At 44.0% G+C, this 18,838-nt stretch overlaps 1 protein-coding gene across 1 annotated transcript; it reads left to right on the top strand.

Moving 5' to 3' along the window:
* Positions 1 to 1,152: 1,152 nt before the first annotated feature.
* LOC143942179 (Fc receptor-like B) lies at positions 1,153 to 18,505 on the top strand. The gene is made up of 8 exons (XM_077463436.1): positions 1,153 to 1,704; positions 1,786 to 2,055; positions 5,054 to 5,118; positions 5,245 to 5,335; positions 7,026 to 7,090; positions 7,217 to 7,307; positions 9,399 to 9,684; positions 18,361 to 18,505. Exons 1-8 carry the CDS (start codon positions 1,218 to 1,220, stop codon positions 18,503 to 18,505), a joined length of 1,500 nt encoding a protein of 499 aa, XP_077319562.1. The 5' UTR covers positions 1,153 to 1,217.
* The last annotated feature ends 333 nt before the right edge of the window (positions 18,506 to 18,838 follow it).

Genomic DNA, 18,838 nt, shown 5'->3' with positions numbered 1-18,838 from the left:
TAATGGTGGATTTTTCACCTTTATGGGATGTTTCCCGATATAACTACTAGTGATCAATCATATATCTTGAATATCATCTATGAATGCTTTAAGTGAGCCTTATGCCGCGTACACACGACCGGACTTAGGTCCGACAGACTTTCGATGGAGTTCTGACAGAGTTCTGACGGACTTTCCGAATGATAGGACTTGGCCACACACAATCACACCAAAGTCCGATGGATTCGAACGTGATGACGTACGACCGGACTAGAATAAGGAAGTTCATAGCCAGTAGCCAATAGCTGCCCTCGCGTCGGTTTTTGTCCGTCGGACTAGCACACACACGAGCGGATTTCTCAGTAGGAACTGGGTCCGGCGGAGTTCTATCGGAAAAAATTGAAACATGTTCCATTTCTAAAGTCTGTCAGACTTTTGCAAATCAAAAGTCTGCTGCAGCCCACACACGATCGAATGGTCTGCCGGAATCATTCCGTCTGACTTTTGATGTTGAAAAGTCTGGTCGCGTGTATGCGGCATAAGTAGCCCTATAGAACCAGTAATAGAGGTGAAAGATAGAGATAGAGTGTCAACCTTTTAATGGATGACACATTGAGAAAGAGAGAAAAAAAGAAAAGGTGGGGGGGTCAGGGGAGAGGAAGAGAGCCAGTAATAGGTTGGGTACCCTTGTTTGGTCCTTCTTTAGGTCTGTATCAGAGACTGAATCAAATATCGAAGAATACCTGAAAATGATCCAAGGTTGCCAGGTATCGTTGAACTTGTCTATATTTTTGAATGGTTTTCAAATTCTAATAGATTTCGAATTCAGAAAGTTTTCAAATTTAAATAGTTTTCAAATTCAAATTCAAAAAAGTATTCCAATTTCCAAAGAGAAAAAAATAAAATAGAAGATAAAGGAATAGAATAGAAAAAAAATAATGGACTAGAAAAGAATATAACATAAAATAAAAGAATATAATATAATAGCGTAAAACAGAACAAAATAGAATAGAAAATAAAAGAACAGAAAAGACGAGAATATAATAGAAACAAATAGACTAGAATGGTGACATTGGTCGCCTGGACAAAGAGGGTGAATCACCCCAGTGGGGGGTCACAGATAGTTATAAAACCTTGACGGAAGGTCTAATCCTTCCACAATGGATACAAAAAAAAATCCTGAAATCCTTTTAATGGAGTTTGATTGCTTCAGGTAATTGGTTTGATCAGAACATCTTATGCAGGAACCAGAAGACGTGTGTTGTGTAAGGGAAGTCGTTTTCATTTTTGCAAACACAGATCTACCAACATGTTGGGAAATCTCTGTGCCCAGAACTACAAACATTCCCATTTCTATAGAGAATGTATTATTTTCTCATACAAGATGTGTTCACCTCTCTGTGTTTTGCTGCACACTGTGCTCTCTATGTGTTCTGTGTGATCTCTTTTCTTCTATAGGAGGGGCCATCAAACCTGTGGTGACCTTCACACCCAACTGGGGGAATATATTATACTATGACAATGTGACTCTAACATGTGATGTGCCGTCTACTGTACCAGAGGAGCCCCGGACCTATCAGTGGTACTTAGATAACCAACCAATACCTGGAGATCAACAGAGACTTCATATCATTGGATCTTCAGTAGTGAAGGACAGTGGAGATTACCAGTGCCAGACCATCGGTGGTGATATCAGTGATCCCGTCTTCCTAAATGTTACAATAAGTGAGTCGTCCATCACATCTCCATCATTACAGATTGTTGGGTGTGAATAGAACAACCTAAATTATTTTTATTACATTTCAGGTTATGTCCTCCTGCAGAGACCTCCATCTGCCATCTATGAAGGAGACCCCCTGACTCTGAGATGTCATCATTTAAAAGATTTTAATTCAATAAACACAAAATTCTACAAGGATGATCAGGAGATAAAACCATCAGAATCCGACTCCACATTCCATATTCCTAATATAACGAGGAGTCAGTCTGGACGGTACAAATGTACTAAACAAATACAACGCATTGATAAGTCAAATGTTAATGAGCTCTCAGATGAATCCTTTATCTCTGTGAAAGGTAAACTAAAGTTCTATTTAAATCTGAATCCTTAGAAATATTGGTTGAGCCAGAGAAAGATGAACTCCCACAAAAAATGCTCTTTAGAGTTGCAAAAGTGTGCTTTCCTAACTTTTATAAACCATTTAAAGCCCATTTTTCCCCTAGCTGCATCACCCTCCCCATCAAAAAAAAGCATCTCCGAGGTGGATGCAAACACAACAAAAAGTGGCTCAGCATGGAAGACATGCTTATTTACTCCATCAGAGGCTCTTTACCGAGATTGGTGACGCACTACCGATGGCAATGCTGCGTGCCCCCTGGGTGTGCACCGGCTGTTATCCTGAAATATATATCGTATGATGTCTAGTCAGGATAACTGAACCACCGCCCAGCCAAGAGTGGTTAAGGACCGCTCCACATACATGTACTGTGGCAGGGCGGCCCTTATGCTAATCAGAAACACAGATGTCTCTCTTCCTCAATTGCACCCATCCCCCACACAATAAGAAAACACACCCAGGGAACACAGATCGTCCCTGATGTTAACCCCTTCCCTGCCAGTGTCATTTATACAGTGACATTACACCACTGTATTGGTGTCAATGGTCCCCAAAAAGTGTCACTTAGTGTCGGATTTCTCTGTCACAATGTTGCAGTCCGGTTAAATATTGCTGAACGCTGCCATTACTAGTAAAAATATAAAAAAATAAAAAGTCCCTAAATTTATTTCATAGATTGTTAACAATAACTTTTGCGCAAAGCAATCAATATATACGCTTATTGGGATTTTTTTACCAAAATATGTAGCAGAATACAAATTGGCCTAAACTGATGAAGAATGTTTATTAGCAAAAAGTAAAAATAAATATTTTTTTTAAAATTGTTGGTCTTTTTTTGTTTATAGTGAAAAAAATTAAAACTGCAGAGGGGATCAAATACCACCAAATTAAAGCTCTATTTGTGGGGAAAAAAATGACGTCAATTTTGTTTGGGTGCAGCGTCGCATGACCGTGCAATTGTCAGTTAAATCAATGCAGTGCCAAATCGCAAAAAATGACCTGGTCATGAAGTGGAGCATAGGCAAGGATTAAAAGATGAAGAAGCTGCGTACTCAGTAAGGCCGCGTACACACGCGGGGACTGTTCGCTCAACTTTGTCCGCTGAACAGTGTTTCGGCGGACAGTCCGCTCGTGTGTGGGCTTCAGCAGACAGTTTCAGCGAACAGTCTGCTGAACAAAGTTTTTCGGAATTTCCGAAAAACTGTCCGCTGAAACTTTGTTTCAGCGAACAGTCCCCTCGTGTGTAGGCTTGTTCATCAAACTAAGTTCCACACATGCTCAGAAAGGATTTACACGCCGAAGGTTGTATTGCAGTGTATAGGACGTCGTATTTTTCGTCCCGTCGTACGTGCCGTTCACGTCATCGTGCAAGTTTCAGCGGACTGTTCGTTCATCGTGTGTGGCCAAGTCCGTCCATGCTAATTTTGAGCGGACTGTCCGCTGAAACTGTTTGACGAACAAAGTTGAGCGAACAGTCCCCGCGTGTGTACGCGGCCTAAGAGGTTAAATCCGGTAGTGAAAGTGCTAAACAATGTAGGGTGTAATATCACTTTACAGCCAAGAAGCAGGAAATATAACTGAGAAATAATATGAGGAGTGACTGACTGGTTCAATTGATAGTAGACTGATAAGCCCTAATGCAATCAAGTAGACTTATTACCAGCCTCCCCTTGTAGCACCGGGGTTCTGAGCCTAGTTACCTCCCAGGACATTGCCCATTTGAAGTCTGTATGTTTGTGTTGGTTTCCTCCAGTGTCTTGGTTGACCACTCACAATCTAAATATACAGGTAGAACAACTGACCTTACCGGGTTCTCTATTACCGTGTATTGCTGTACAATAGCCCAGGGGTCGGCAACCTATGGCCCGCCGCTGCTAATTGTCCGGCCTGTCAGTGCACATGGTGAATTCACGCGCACCCAGTCCGCGGACATTTTAACCCCTTTGCGTTGACCAAATATGCTTCTTCGGCTTGAGGGGGTTGTACCGGGGTGATGCCGGCAGCTTCAGCTTCACCCCAGTACCATTTTTTTTAGAGCCGACGGTCGGCTTTCTTGGGATAACAACCGATGCGGCTAAGAAGCCACTCAGCTGTTATCCCAAACAGTGTGAGGGGACATCCCCCCTCCCTCCACCTTCCACGGTACTCCCAGGCTCTCCCGTTCCACCAGGAGGTCAGAGCATCCAGCTGGCACATCCGCCGGCTGGCCGGAGACCTGAATGAAGCTGAAAACAACCGGGTCTCATTTCTAGTCATGACATCACTTCCGGTTTACAGAAGACTTAAAGGCGCCAAATAAAAAAAAAAATTGCAGCATTCAAAACTCCCAAACTTTACGTTTTGAATACTTTTAAGTGCAAAGGAGGAATTTGGAGTCTTATAGACCCCATCTTATAGTCACAAGGGATGTTTACATTCCTTCTGACAGCAATAAAAGTAATAAAAGTGATGAAAACATTTTTTTTTTCAGAATAAAATGTGCGATTACTTTTGATGTGCGGGGGGCTGTGTAATATGCAGGTGGGCTGTGTAATATAAAGGCGTCCAGAGGTACGGGAGCTGTGTAATGTAAAGCGGTCCAGAGGTGCAGGGTTGTGTAATATAAAGGGGTCCAGAGGTACGGGCCTGTGTAATGTAAAGGGGTGTAGAGGTATGGGCTGTGTAATATAAAGGGGTCCAGAGGTGCGAGGCTGTGTAATGTAAAGGGGGCCAGATGTACGGGCTTGTGTAATGTAAAGTGGTCCAGAAGTGCAGGGGCATGTGTAATGTAAAGGTGTCCAGAGCTGTGGGGGCTGTGTAATGTTATCTTCATTTACTAGCCCTTCATGCTGACCCCCTGCTTAGCCAAACACGGATGGAAATTATCCTGTCCATTGCAAAGCATTGTGTGATTTGTCAACATTTAGAGAATAATTGTCTTCCCATTAATTTCTATTTCTAACAATTTCCTCTTCCAGAGCTCTTCTCTCCTCCAGAAATAAAAGTGCCCCCATCCAGGGTAATAGAAGGAGATGAGATGACAGTGAGATGTGACACCAGACGGGATCCGCTCAGAGGCGGCACAGAGCTGCACTTTGCCTTCTACAGAGATGGACGGACTGTGCGGGGATACAATGTATCTGATACATACAGAGTGCCGTCATCTCAGCTGGAGGATTCTGGGAAATATACCTGTGAAGTGAGGACGGTGTCCGACACTGTGAGGAAGATGAGTGATGAGATCTATATCCAGATACATGGTGAGGATGTAACCCTAAAAGAATGGCTTTGATCCAATCATACATTATCCTTACATACACTTTTAATTTCTTTATTCCCTGACAGTCACATGTTGAGGGAATAGAACTCATACTGGCCAATCATTGTCATCCTTTCCTCTTCCAGAGCTCTTCTCTCCTCCAAAAATAAAAGTGCCCCCGTCCAGGGTAATAGAAGGAGATGAGATGACGGTGAGATGTGACACCAGACTGGATCCGCTCAGAGGCGGCACAGAGCTGCACTTTGCCTTCTACAGAGATGGACGGACTGTGCGGGGATACGATGTATCTGATACATACAGAGTGCCGTCATCTCAGCTGGAGGATTCTGGGAAATATACCTGTGCAGTGAGGACGAGGTCTCAGACTGTGAGGAAGTTGAGTGATGGGTTCTATATACAGATATATGGTGAGGATGTAACCCTAAATGAATGCCTATTGTCCAATCATATATTATCCTTATATACACTTTAAATTTTTTATTATTATTATTGATTTATATAGCGCCAACAGTTTACGCAGCACTTTACAATGTATAGGGGAGACAACACAATTACAGTACAATACAAAAGGTACAGGAGGGCCCGGCTCATAGAGCTTACATTCTAAAGGGAGGGGGTGGTGGTACAAAAGGTAATAGCTACAGAGAATGATTTGATGGGGGGCGGCTCGGGGACAGTTAGGGGGGTGTGGGATAGGCTTCCCTGAATAAATGAGTTTTCAGGGAACTCTTAAAGGTGGACAGGGTAGGGGCTGAGCGGACAGACTGGGGCAGGGAGTTCCAGAGGATGGGAGAGGCTCTGGAGAAGTCTTGAAGGCGAGCATGGGAGGAGGTAACAAGGGAGCTAGAAAGCAGGAGGTCGTCGGAGGAGCGGAGGGGACGATTTGGGTGATATCTGCAGATGAGGTTGGTGATGTAGATGGGGGCGAGGTTGTGGATTACTTTGTATGTTATGGTTAGCATTTTGAATTTTACACGGTGGGGGAGGGGAAGTCAGTGAAGGGATTGGCAGAGAGGGGGCAGCAGTCACGGAACGATTAGTGAGGTGTATTAGTCTAGCAGCATTCATAATAGACTGAAGAGGGGAGGAGCCTGTGTAAGGGTCGGCCATTAAGGAGAGAGTTGCAGTAGTCAAGGTGGGAAATAATCAAGGAGTGAACGAGTTGCTTGGTGGTGTCATTAGTCAGGAAGGTGGAATTCTGGAGGTGTTGCGGAGGTGAAGGCGGCAGGATTTAGCCAGTGATTGGATATGGGGGCTGAAGGAGAGGTCAGAGTCAAGGATTACACCCAGGACCCTGGCATGTGTGGAGGGACCAATGGTTGTGTTGTTGATATTAATGGTGAAGTCATGGGGGGAGGGGATCGTGAAGGAGGAAATATAACCAGCTCAGTTTTAGAAAGATTGAGTTGGAGGAAGTGGTGTGACATCCATACTGATATGTCATTCAGTAAGTTGGAGATCTGTGAGGAGATTGAGGGGGTGAGTTGAGGAGTGGAGAGACAGATCTGAGTGTCGTTGGCATAGAGGTGGTATTGGAAACCATGGGAGCTTATCAACTGGCCCAGGGAAGAGGTATAGAGCGAGAATAGAAGGGAATAATTTCTTTCTATTCACAAGTGGAGGGAATAGAATCCATACTGACCAATCATTGTCATCCTTTCCTTTTCCAGAGCTCTTCTCTCCTCCAGAAATAAAAGTGACCCTGTCCAGGGTAATAGAAGGAGATAACATGACGGTGAGATGTGACACCAGACTGGGTCCGCTCAGAGGCGGCACAGAGCTGCACTTTGCCTTCTACAGAAATGGACGGACTGTGCGGGGATACGATGTATCTGATACATACAGAGTGCCGTCATCTCAGCTGGAGGATTCTGGGAAATATACCTGTGAAGTGAGGACAAGGTCTGACACTGTGAGGAAGATGAGTGATGGGATCTATATCCAGATATATGGTGAGGATGTAAACCTAAATGCTTTTGTTTCAATGATACTTTAGCCTTATATACACTTTTCATTTCTTTATTCCCGGACAGTCACATGATGAGGAAACAGAACTCATACTGACCAATCATTGTCATCCTTTCCTCTTCCAGAGCTCTTCTCTCCTCCAAAAATAAAAGTGACCCCGTCCAGGGTAATAGAAGGAGAGGAGATGACGGTGAGATGTGACACCAGCCTGGGTTTGCTCAGAGGCGGCACAGAGCTGCACTTTGCCTTCTACAGAGATGGACGGACTGTGCGGGGATACGATGTATCTGATACATACAGAGTGCCGTCATCTCAACTGGAGGATTCTGGGAAATATACCTGTGAAGTGAGGACGGCGTCTCAGACTGTGAGGAAGATGAGTGATGGGCTCTATATACAGATGCATGGTGAGGATGTAAACCTGAAAGAATGTCTTTGATCCAATCATACATTATCCTCACATAAAAGAGAGGGTCGGGTTTGCGCTATGGAGACAAAAGATATTATGATAAAAAGGCCAAAAATGAGTTAAATCGCATGTAAGGGAGGGAGGCTGCCACTACCAAAAAATCGCAGCCTAATGGGTTGGAAAGAACTATAAATATCAAGGTGGTAGTTATGGCGCTCTCCTATGACAGTGCAAAAATTGCATACTATTTATGAGTTAAAAATTATTCCAGCCTTCTTAAGGTGCTAATATTGCATATGTTCTTATGTGTTAAATCACAGTGCAAGAAATATCTGCAAATTACTAAAAATATAAAGGAATAGATATATGAAAATTAATAAAATTAACGACTGTGCAAAAAAGGTGCTTACGTGCAAAATGCGTGCAAAATGCGTGCATATGGAGCCTATCAAGCTTATATCATCTTCACACAAACAAACATTTCAAAAACACAAAATAAAAATCCATTTGACTTTTTTTGAAGAAAAATCCAAAAAAATAACAGGAAAACGAAACAAGACAAAAATCCTCAGGAAAAGTTATAAGAATAAGAATAAGAATAAGAAGGCGGATGTAATGATGTATGTGCTTGCATGCTGTAACACAAAGGACTCCGTCGTGAGGTCCTATTCCAGATACCAATATGGCGTTTTTGCGCTCGCGCATGCGCGGTACAGGCATTACACCCTTTAATAAGAGAGAGGTGCACCAAGATGGCCGCTCCAGACGACGTCCAATGATGAAACACGTAGGGAGTGGCCCAACGTACACACTCTCTCTTACAAGGCGGCGGCGGTGTTTTGTGATATTTACGAACGTTTTTAATCTGTGATCATGTGAGTAGCCACTTTTTGAATATAATAAAGGCGCTCATTTTAAACAGTACTACACTATGGATGTTCTATATTTCTTTATATAAACACGAGGAAATGAGGAATAACTTAACAGTAAACCGGACCAGCTTTATACAGCGGCACAGGGGCTCACACTGTGGAGGCGAGTTAACCCTTGTAGGGGCAGGGGAGCTGGTGAGTGCGGCAATTTGCTTTACGCATGGAAAACGCACCGGTTGTGATTCAGAATACACCAGGCACTGAGCACAAGTCACTTTTATTGAACTTTTGTGAAATTCTTCTGAAAAAAACTTTTTCTGAGAAAACTTTTCCTGAGGATTTTTGTCTTGTTTCGTTTTCCCGTTTTTTTGGATTTTTCTTCAAAAAATTTGAAATGGATTTTTATTTTGTGTTTTTGAAATGTTTGTTTGTGTGAAGATGATATAAGCTTTATAGGCTCCATATGCACGTATTTTGCATGTAAGCACCTTTTTTGTTAATTTTATTAATTTTCATATATCTTTTCCTTTATATTTTTAATAATTTGCAGATATTTCTTGCACTGTGATTTAACACATAAGAACATATGCAATGTTAGCACCTTAAGAAGGCTGGAATAATTTTTAACTCATAAATAGTATGCAATTTTTGCACTGTCATAGGAGAGCGCCATAACTACCACCTTGATATTTATTATCCTCACATACACTTTTAATTTCTTTATTCCCGGACAGTCACATGATGAGGAAATAAAACTCATACTAACCAATCATTGTCATCCTTTCCTCTTCCAGAGCTCTTCTCTCCTCCTGAAATAAAAGTGACCCCGTCCAGGGTAATAGAAGGAGATGAGATGACGGTGAGATGTGACACCAGACTGGATCCGCTCAGAGGCGGCACAGAGCTGCACTTTGCCTTCTACAGAGATGGACGGACTGTGCGGGGATACGATGTATCTGATACATACAGAGTGCCGTCATCTCAGCTGGAGGATTCTGGGAAATATACCTGTGAAGTGAGGACGGCGTCCGGCACTGTGAGGAAGATGAGTGATGGGCTCTATGTCACGGTCCCTACCGTGTATTTTGGACAGCCAGGTGTAGTCACGCCTCAAGTGGCTCTGGGTGGTATTGAACTCATGACTGCCAGTAGTTGTTCCCGTTACCTTACCTCTGAGCCACACCTCAGTTCTATTCTGCCTGCTTTCCAGCCATGTCTAGTTTTGCATAAGTACTGTGGGCAATTCTGTTTGTACCTGTCACTCTTGGATCAGCTGTGGCAGGTTACCTAATCAGCTAGGGTATAAAACACTGCCTCACTCTGAGGGCTTTGTCAGTTCATTGTCTCTTGTTGCCAAAGGTTCCTGAGTTCCTGAGTTCCTGAGTTCCTGAGTTCCTGAGTTCCTGAGTTCCTGAGTTCCTGAGTTCCTGAGTTCCTGAGTTCCTGAGTTCCAAGACTGACCCCGGCTACCGACCCTGGCTTGTATATCGTTTATTCTGTCTTCTGGAATCCCTGACTACGGCTTTACCTGGACAATCCTTTGGCAAATTCCTGTCAAGCCCCGTGCACAGATTCACAGCCCAGGTAGCTTATCTGTTTGTTACTGTGGGCTGTGTTTATTTGCAAGGGTGAGCCTACATCTCTGCAACATGGACTCCAATCTAGGTAAGCCCTTACATAATGAACTGACCAACAGGGAGTCCGCAGAGATGTACAGGATGCTCACCTCCCTTGCTCTACAAATCTCCAGCTTGGGCCAGACCATTGCTGAGCTGCAGCAAGAAGTCCGTTTGTTTAGAGGCACAGTACACCCAACCCTGGAACCTGCATGTCCAGAACCGTTTGTTTTGATGCCTGAGAAGTTTGATGGTAATCGTGCATCCTTCTTTTGTTTTAAGATGGATTGTGAGCTGTTGTTTGCCCTTAAGCCTAGGACCTATGCCACTGACTTTATTAAGATTCGTGCTTCCATCAACCTGCTCACTGGACAATGCAAAACATGGGCTCATCAGCTTTTACAGGAAAGGAGTCCAGTCTTGGATAGCTGGGAGGCATTCATGTTTGCTCTGGATTCTTACATTCGTGTTTCTAAGACCAGAGTTCCCAAGTCTACTCTTTGCTCACGTGGCCTGCGGGAATCCAAGGACAGAAGTACCCGGTACAGATACGACTCCATGCCATCACAGTATGTTCCAAGTCATGAAGCTGAAGTCCTTACCCCACAAAGCCTAGACGCTCCTAAGGTCACACGCACACCTTCCCTGGGAGACGTAGAACCCATGGAGATAGGGGCCATCCGGCTCAAGCTATCCCAAGGTGAAAGAGAGCGGAGGAGAGACTGTGGTCTTTGTTTTTACTGTGGGGGGAGAGGGCATCTTATATCTCTCTGTCCAATTCGCCCACCTCGGTCTAAGGTTCTCCAAGTGGGTACTTCTAGGATCCTTCCTGCTGTCCCTGAATCTCTGCCTGCTATCCAGCTCGAAGTGTCGGTGCCTGTTTCCCCAGTTGAAGTGTCGGTGTCCCCGCTTGAAGTTCCTGTGCCGGTGTCCCCGCTTGAAGTTCCTGTGCCGGTGTCCCCGCTTGAAGTTCCTGTGCCGGTGTCCCCGCTTGAAGTTCCTGTGCCGGTGTCCCCGCTTGAAGTTCCTGTGCCGGTGTCCCCGCTTGAAGTTCCTGTGCCGGTGACCCCGCTTGAAGTTCCTGTGCCGGTGACCCCGCTTGAAGTTCCTGTGCCGGTGATCCCGCTATCTCCTGACTGTACGTATGCCTCAAATGGCACCATAGTCCGTAAGCAGGACCTGAAGACTTTCGAAAGAGCCTTGCGAGCGACGAAAGCCTACCCAACTGGAACTTCTAAAACTAAGAAAGCCCAAAAGAAATAGGATGTTCCATGCTCTGAGGGCATTCCTAAGGGGAGGGAACTGTCACGGTCCCTACCGTGTATTTTGGACAGCCAGGTGTAGTCACACCTCAAGTGGCTCTGGGTGGTATTGAACTCATGACTGCCAGTAGTTGTTACCTTACCTCTGAGCCACACCTCAGTTCTATTCTGCCTGCTTTCCAGCCATGTCTAGTTTTGCATAAGTACTGTGGGCAATTCTGTTTGTACCTGTCACTCTTGGATCAGCTGTGGCAGGTTACCTAATCAGCTAGGGTATAAAACACTGCCTCACTCTGAGGGCTTTGTCAGTTCATTGTCTCTTGTTGCCAAAGGTTCCTGAGTTCCTGAGTTCCTGAGTTCCTGAGTTCCTGAGTTCCAAGACTGACCCCGGCTACCGACCCTGGCTTGTATATAGTTTATTCTGTCTTCTGGAATCCCTGACTACGGCTTTACCTGGACAATCCTTTGGCAAATTCCTGTCAAGCCCCCGTGCACAGATTCACAGCCCAGGTAGCTTATCTGTTTGTTACTGTGGGCTGTGTTTATTTGCAAGGGTGAGCCTACATCTCTGCAACATGGACTCCAATCTAGGTAAGCCCTTACACTCTATATACAGATACATGGTAAGGGTGTAAAAGTAAATCAAGTCAATGAGACCTTCAAACATTGGCAGAAAACACTTCCAGCTTTCCCAGGATTCAATGTGTGATTTCACAAGATTAGGTGCACTGCCTTCTGGAGTCTAAGGGTGGATTTAATGTGTCACCAACATTCATACCCGCACTTTATGTTTTTCATCTGAATAAGATGTGCGTTGAGCCATGTGGTGTCTTGGTGTCATTTGGTTGACCTGTACACACAGCCTATAGTAAAGGAAATCTTCACATTCTGGTGTCAGAAGTTTTTGTTTGTGTTCAAACATGAGGCATAGCATTGCACAGGTTAAAGCATGACCTCTGTCTGTAGTCCGAGAACTGACACTTCCTGTGAAGAAACTATATGTCTCACAATCCCTGGGTCCCTCAGACTAGTGCTCTGCAGGTGAGGGCCACACAGTAATTATATCTGACACAGACACAGACAGAGCAATTAACAGGGAGATCACCATGCAGACTTTCATCACATTATCACTCCCACATTTGTGATACAACACAGAGGAAATGGTGAGGTCTGGATTGGAGGCTGTGTGACCTGACACAAGAAGTTGCCTCTTTACTGGATAAGGACAAGCTAGGTGAATGAATACATGGACATTAGGGGATTGATCGGCACTACAAATTACAGTTACAACATGTGAGCCCCTCATTACAAGATGAGGCAAACAGCAGAGGGAATATTCTACATAGAAACCACATAAAACACTTGAAAGCATAAAATACCTTTATGTGATCATACTGTATGCTCCGGCTGACCCTGACTACAGTCCATTGAAGTCTATCTAGCTTTGGGCTGTTTCCAGAGTGAAATATACAACATCCAAATCGGAAAAGTATTGTGTTTGTTGGCCGTGCTGAGAGCAGCCAAGATCAAACCAAGCTTAGCTACCATTTAGATATCCATAACTTTTACTTTTAAAGCAATAAACTTCAACTTTGTTAAGGTAAAAAATCCCTTTGGATCTATGATATGTACAATATATTACAAGGTGGCTGCAAACATTTTCTATTCTGCACACACAGACATAGACCACGCCACTGGACTCTGGGAAAATTAATGCTAAGTAAATGTAAAAAATAGAAACTTTCTACTGAGATCACGTGATCCATCCCATAATAAGAAAAACTGCACCCCAAACATCCTTCTCAATGTAGGGGCATTGGGCAAATGCCCATTTTCACCTATTAAAAAAAAAACACCATATTCCAAAAAAGCACCTCTAAATATTTATGGCCAAAAGTTTGTGAGCAATGAGCCATCACAGCTATATGGGTTTGTTGGACATCTCATTCCAAAGCCATGACCATTGATGGTGAGTGGGGTTGAGCCGAACACCCCCCGGTTTCGGTTCACACCAGAACATGCAAACAGGCAAAAAATTTGGACGAACAGATGAACACCGTTAAAGTCTATGGGACACGAACATAAAAAATCAAAAGTGCTAATCTTAAAGGCTTATATGCAAGTTATTCTCATAAAAAATTGTTGGGGACCCGGGTCCTGCCCCAGTGGTCATTTATCAATGCAAAAAATTGTTTTAGAAACGTCAGTTTTTTCGGGAGCAGTGATTTTAATAATGCTTATAGTGAAACAATAAAAATGAAATATTCCTGGGGGGTGTCTATAATATGCCTGTAAAGTGACTTATTTTTCCCGCATTTAGAACATTACCACAGCAAAATTAAATTTCTAAAGCAAAAAAAGTCATTTAAAACTGGTCGCGGTCTCGGCAATATACTTAAAACTCATTGAAAAAAATGGCATTGGTCCCCCCCCAGTCCATTACCAGGTCCTTTGGGTCTGGTATCAATATTAAGGAGAACCCTGAATCAAAAATGTAAAAAAAATTGGGTGGGGGTCCCCCCAAAATCCATACCAGGCCCTCCAGGTCTGGTATGGATATTAAGGGGAACCCTGCCCCAATTTTTTTTTTAAATGGCGTAGGGGGCCCCCCAAAATCTATACCAGACCTTTAAGGTCTGGTATTGATTTTAAGGGGAACCCTGTACCAAAATGTAAAAAAATGGCGTAGGGGTCCCCCCAAAATCCATAACAGACCCTTATCTGAGCACACAACCTGGCAGGCCGCAGGAAAAGAGGGGGCGAGAGAGCCCCCCCCTCCTGAACTGTCCCAGGCCACATGCCCTCAACATGGAGAAAGCACCTTGTCCCCCTGTTGATGGGGACAAGGGCCTTATCCCCACAACCCTTGCCCAGTGGTTTTGGGGGTCTGTGGACGGTGGGGTTTATTAGAATCTGGAAGCCTCCTTTAACAAGGGGCCTCCCCTCTATGTGAATTGGTAACAGGTACATTGTACCCCTACCATGTCACAAAAAAAGTGTCGAAAATAGTATAAAGGACAGGAGACATTTTGGGATCAGTTCTTTATTTTAAAAAAAATATGTCCCACCATGTAAATCCATCTCACGCCGCCCGACGAGCCGAAAAAAGTACAAAAAAAGGGGCAACAGCCCTGCCTCCATTGGAGGCTCTCGCCGAGTAACGCTTCTTTTCAATGGCAGCTGTTATATAGCTGAGGGTGGGGCCACTCGGTGACGTGAACGGGCGACTCCGCCTTCCTCTGATGTCACGTGGTGTCAGAGGGGCGTGGTCACCCGTTTATGCCACCAGAAGTAAATTCTACATAAATCATCTGCCCTTACTCAAGATGGCCGTGGCCAAAAAAGCTGGGGGGCAGGGTTCAAAGTGATTTCTCAGCAAAATAAGCATGGAGACAGGGATGGATGGGGGGGCTTTCTTTGAATGTGAAAAATGAATTAAATAGCATTTTTAATTTGTGGTGCTCAGATTCAGTGTAGTTCCACATTGTCCAATGAAACATGTGAAATTAAAGAACCCCTGTTAACTCAAAATATTGCAGGTAAAGCGCAGACAAATCAACATTTCTCTTTTCTGTAAATTATGTTTTATTCACTTCCAATTTGCCTTTGAATTTTCTACTACTACTCCAGGAGTGTCAATTCCCTAACACAGCCCCCTCCTCGCTTGCACATTATTGCCTTCTCTTCTAAGAGTATCAATTACTGTCAATTCTGGCCCCTCCAACCCTCAGCTCTCTAAATAAAAACTTTATCTTCCTCCTCTTCTTCTTCTTCCTCTTCCTCTTAATCCTCTTCTTCCTCCTCTTCCCCTCCTCCTCTTCCTCTTTCTCCTCCTCCTCTTACTCTTCCTCCTCCTCCTCTTTCTCTTCCTCCTCCTCCTTATCTTCCTTTTTCTCTTCCTCCTCTCCTTCTTATTCTCCTCTTACTCTAATGCCCCATACACACGGTCGGATTTTCAGACGGAAAATGTGTGATCAGTGCTTGTTGTCGGAAAATCCGATCGTGTGGGGACTGGATCGGAATTTCCGACGGAAAATGTTTGAGAGCTGGATCTAAAATTTTCCGACAACAAAATCCGATCTGACTTTTTCCAATCGTGTGTAGAGAATTCTAACGCACAAAGTGCCACGCATACTCAGAAAAAAATTGGAGACGAAAGCTATTGGCTACTGGCCTCTACGTAGTCCCGTTTTTGGTTTTGGACGTCACCTCGTTCCGAAGGATCGGATTTTCCGATAACTTTGTACGACTGTGTGTATGCAAGACAAATTTCGGCCAAAATCCGTCTGAAAAAATCTGATGAATTTTGTGGCCGGAATGTCCGACCGTGTATACGGGGCATTAGTCCTTATGCTGCGTACACATGATCGGACTATCTGGCGGACTTGCTCGTGTGTGGGCTCCAGCGGACTTTTTCTTCCCAAAAGTCCAGCGGACTTTGAAAGAAGTCTTGACTCAAAATTGTCCACCCATCTGTGTGCTAGTCCGCCGGACTTTTGAAATGAACGGACTTGCCTACACATGGAGAAAAGTCCGTTCATTTTGAACGTGACTCCTGGGTCGGGTCTAGCAAAGGAAGTGAATTTCGCCGCCTCCATCGGTGAGATTGACACCTCACTAGCCTTTTTGCCTGGTATGGATTTAAAGGGTCCCCCCAAAGTCCATAGCAGACCCTTATGCGAGCACGCAGCCCGGCTGGTCAGGAAAAGGGATCTGGATGAGCGAGTGCTCCCCCTGAACTGTACCAGGCCACGTGCCCTCAACATGGGGGGGTGCTTTGGGGAAGGGGGGCCCTGTGGCCCTCCACCCCAAAGCACCTTGTCCCCATGTTGATGAGGACAAGGGCCTCTTCCGGCATCCCTGGCCGTTGGTTGTTGGGGTCTGCAGGAGGGGGGCTTATCAGAATCCGGGAGCCCCCTTTAGTAAGGAGGCCCCCAGTTTCCGGCCCCCTACCCCATGTGAATGAGTATGGGATATGGTGTGCCCATACCCATTCACCTGGGGAAAAAAGTGTACATAAAAAAACACAACACAGGTTTTTAAAGTACTTTATTAGACAGCTCCGGGGGTCTTCTTCCGTCTTCATGGGGTCTTCTCGCCGGGCTCCTCCGCTATCTTCTGCTCTTTTACTAGCTCTTTTACTAGCGGAGGAGCCCGGCTTTCTCCTGCGTTGCCGCCCCGTCCGGGGATCTTCTTCCGACTTCGGGGGTCTTGTCCCACTCTTCGGTTCTTCTTGCCAGGCCTCCGCTATCATCTTCCAGCTCTTTAACTAGCGTTGTCGCTGTCATCGCCTCCTTCTTCTTCTTCTTCTCTTCTTCTTCTTCTTCTTCATTCCGATGTTGACACGACACGACGCTCGCTCGTCCCCACCCCCTTTGCTGACCGGCCGGGCTGTGTGCTCGGATAAGGGTCTGCTATGGACTTTGGGGGGACCCCCACGCTGTTTTTTAAGCGTATGGGGTTCCCCTTTAAATCCATACCAGGCGACGGGGCTAGCGAGGTGTCTGTCTCGCTGATGGAGGTGGCGACATTCCCTTCCTTCGCTAGTCCTTGTAGAAATTGAGTTATTACTGTATTAATAACTATTTCAGTAATTCATATTGATGAAGAAAGTTCCAAAAAAATCAGTTCAGTTCTTGTGTAAAAACACCAAAATTTATTTAATTATAAAAATAGCAAAATATTACAAAAACAGTGTCAAAATGTAGAATATAAAATAGCATTGATAAGTTTCTTATTCTTAAAATGAAGATTGTATAAATGTATCTTTGTGTGTGTGAGAAGGTTTGTCAGCTTCCTCCAATCTCTGCTCGTGTCTGCCGGAGTGCAAGTCTGCTCTCAAGAAAACCTGTCTGTGTATTTCTACTCCTACAACTAAACCCCTACCCTTTTCCCAATTAAGGATGTTTTAACAGTTTTTCTGAGCTCTGTTGTACCACAGGAAAAAGCCCGCAAATTCTGAATGAGCAAATTCCCTCCCACCTCATCCAACAGGATGTTGAAATACAAAACCGTCTCTAATCAAAACATTCCATTGGGATGGCAAAACTGCCATGTATTAAACCATTTAACTTATACAATACAAGTTTCCTATCTTATAAACCAAATACTACATATATCAGTAGATAGATTATATACGTTTAAAATGCTATGTACGTAATGATAATCCTAATCAGGAAATACTGTAATATAAAGAAATAACTTGTATCATACTGAAACTCTATGTCTTTGGACAATAATGTAACCTTATCTCTTACAATGAGGGATTTGAATGGTCAACTCACTCTAAATTACAGCCATATGTGAAATGTACATAGAACTGCTTTCCCATGAAATGCATATGAAGCTTCAAAGAGACTTTTACATAAATATACATAAAAATCTATATATATATATATATATTTATTTCACTTTATCCATATCTAGAATATATAATGATATACATAAGCAAATCAATCATTTTCAAAAGACCCAAACCATTTATAAATTTTAATATTCTAACAGTCCTGTCTACCTGGAGTCACATTCAAAATGAACAGACTTTTCTCCATGTGTGGGCAAGTCCGTTCATTTCAAAAGTCCGGTCATGTGTGGGCGTGGGTGGACAAGTCCACTCGTTCGGAAAGTCTGGCAATCTGATCATGTGTACGCAGCATTAGCCTCGTTCTACTTCTGCCCCCCAGTTATTTTTGGTTACTTTCTATGTCACCACTCCTCATACAGGAGGACTATTGTAACATAAAACAACATAATTGCTTCTGTCCAATGAAAAGGAAGCTGATCCAGATCCTTCATATAGACTCAGAATTTTTATTAGCTCAAAATCACACAATATGTTCTAAAAATCATATAACTTTCATTACTGGTTCTCTCCTCAGATTACAAGATGCAGAACATAATACGGCTAGGGATCTCTGGCTTTGTATTGTCTGCTACCGTATGTTTCATCTACTTCCACAACAAGTGGTAGAGAAGAAGAAGAACTTCTGTGAATCTGAGGACCTCAATGAAACATCTAAGTGAACATGGAAAATGTCTTGGTTGAATTTAAAGTGATACTTAAGTCTTGTTTTTTTTTTTTCTTTAAAAATAACAAACATGTTATACTTACCTGCTCTGTGCAGTAGTTTTTCACAGAGCAGCCCAGATCCTCCTATTCTTGGGTCCCTCACCGACGCTCCTGGCCCTTCCCTCCTGCCGAGCTTGCTATGGGGGCATCCAATCTGAGCCACAGCTCTGTGTGTCCATTCACCCTTTGGGGACAGCTTATGGACAACCACATGTATGAGGACTTTCCTAACTTTAGGGTAGGGGCAGCACCACTAAGGAAACAGCACAGCAGGGTTGCCAACCATT

The sequence above is a fragment of the Lithobates pipiens genome, unplaced genomic scaffold (assembly GCF_037356315.1).
Source record: "Lithobates pipiens isolate NorthernLeopardFrog02 unplaced genomic scaffold, aLitPip1_a1.2 Scaffold_30, whole genome shotgun sequence".
NCBI classification, from domain to species: Eukaryota; Metazoa; Chordata; class Amphibia; order Anura; family Ranidae; genus Lithobates; species Lithobates pipiens.
This window is presented reverse-complemented; position numbering and strand designations above follow the sequence as displayed.

Coding starts and splice junctions, on each gene's coding strand:
- LOC143942179 (XM_077463436.1), top strand. CDS start 1,218: ATGCAGGAACCAGAAGACGTGTGTTGTGTAAGGGAAGTCGTTTTCATT. Junction 2,056..5,053: donor ATCCTTTATCTCTGTGAAAG/GTAAACTAAAGT, acceptor TTCCTCTTCCAG/AGCTCTTCTCTCCTCCAGAA. Junction 7,308..9,398: donor GATCTATATCCAGATATATG/GTGAGGATGTAA, acceptor TTCCTCTTCCAG/AGCTCTTCTCTCCTCCTGAA.